The 1239-nt window shown below is 59.2% G+C and overlaps 1 protein-coding gene across 1 annotated transcript; it reads right to left on the minus strand.

The window, feature by feature from the left end:
• Nucleotides 1-402: 402 nt before the first annotated feature.
• LOC123122512 (histone H4) lies at nucleotides 403-916 on the minus strand. The gene has a single exon (XM_044542710.1). It carries the CDS (start codon nucleotides 840-842, stop codon nucleotides 531-533), a length of 312 nt encoding a protein of 103 aa, XP_044398645.1. The 5' UTR covers nucleotides 843-916; the 3' UTR covers nucleotides 403-530.
• Between the last annotated feature and the right edge of the window lie 323 nt (nucleotides 917-1239).

The raw sequence follows: 1239 nt of genomic DNA on the forward strand, positions 1-1239 counted from the left end.
GCACGATCACCTGCCTCCTACTCTGTTCTCACCGGCAACGAGACCTGCTTCAGAAGCAGAGGCATGGAACATTAATGCCTTGAAAAGACGAGGCGACCAGGAAAACACAACTTACCTCAGGTGCTCGACGAAATTGCTGAACGGGAACAGGTATGGGGGGCTCATACCTCTGCCGCCGCTGTGCCGATGCCGAAGCACTATCCGTTCTGCAACGGAGGTGGATCGGTGCCTGCAAGTATAGTCGACGGATTTGGAATTGGGATAAGATTGAGGTGGGCATTTCACAGTCCAGAGACGAACAATTTGAAGGGATGGTTCGAATTGCGGGCACCAAAACCAACAACCGATTTGAGCACAGAAAATCTGAGAGCCAGAGAATGGGGAATTGACAGACGCAGCAGATTTCAAGGATAAACTAGTTGAATTTCCATTCAATTCCATTCTACAGAAGATAGCAAACAGCAGCGAGATGCTGCGATTACATCAACGACCACGAACCCTAGACACAGGCTAGCTAATCTGGTGGCGGCCTAGCCTCCGAATCCGTAGAGGGTGCGTCCCTGGCGCTTGAGCGCGTAGACGACGTCCATGGCGGTGACGGTCTTGCGGCGGGCGTGCTCGGTGTAGGTGACGGCGTCACGGATGACGTTCTCGAGGAAGATCTTGAGCACGCCGCGGGTCTCCTCGTAGATGAGACCCGAGATGCGCTTCACGCCGCCCCGCCGCGCCAGACGACGGATCGCCGGCTTGGTGATGCCCTGGATGTTGTCGCGGAGCACCTTCCGGTGGCGCTTGGCGCCGCCCTTGCCGAGTCCCTTGCCTCCCTTGCCGCGGCCCGACATCTTCTCCCTTCTCCTTCCTTCTCCTCGGTGAGGTTGACTTGTCTTTGTGGTAGCTGCGGTGGCTGATGGTTGTGCCGTGCGGGGCGAGGTGGATTTATAGCCCTCAGGTTTGGGGGCGGGAGCGGCCGCGATCCGCGTGATGCGGGGTGCGGTCCGTCGGATGGGGATCGATGGCAGGGAGGGGGGAGGAGGGGTGGCGCGGATCGCTGACGTGGCGAGGAGGTGTGTTTCTTTTCTGAGGAGGAGGCGGGGGTGCGCGGATGCGAGGAGGGAGTGCGCGTCGGTGGCTGGCTGCCAGGTGGGACCGGACGGGTTTTGGATGGATTGCTTTTGCGCGCGGCGTTTGCTCGCTGCCGCGAAATTTCGGATGGAATTCTGGCCGGTGGAGCCGTGAGGT

The sequence above is a fragment of the Triticum aestivum genome, chromosome 5D (genome assembly GCF_018294505.1).
Source record: "Triticum aestivum cultivar Chinese Spring chromosome 5D, IWGSC CS RefSeq v2.1, whole genome shotgun sequence".
Lineage (NCBI taxonomy): Eukaryota > Viridiplantae > Streptophyta > Magnoliopsida > Poales > Poaceae > Triticum > Triticum aestivum.

Bases quoted from the DNA above. Each gene is read 5' to 3' on its own strand.
- LOC123122512 (XM_044542710.1), bottom strand. From the start codon at position 842: ATGTCGGGCCGCGGCAAGGGAGGCAAGGGACTCGGCAAGGGCGGCGCC.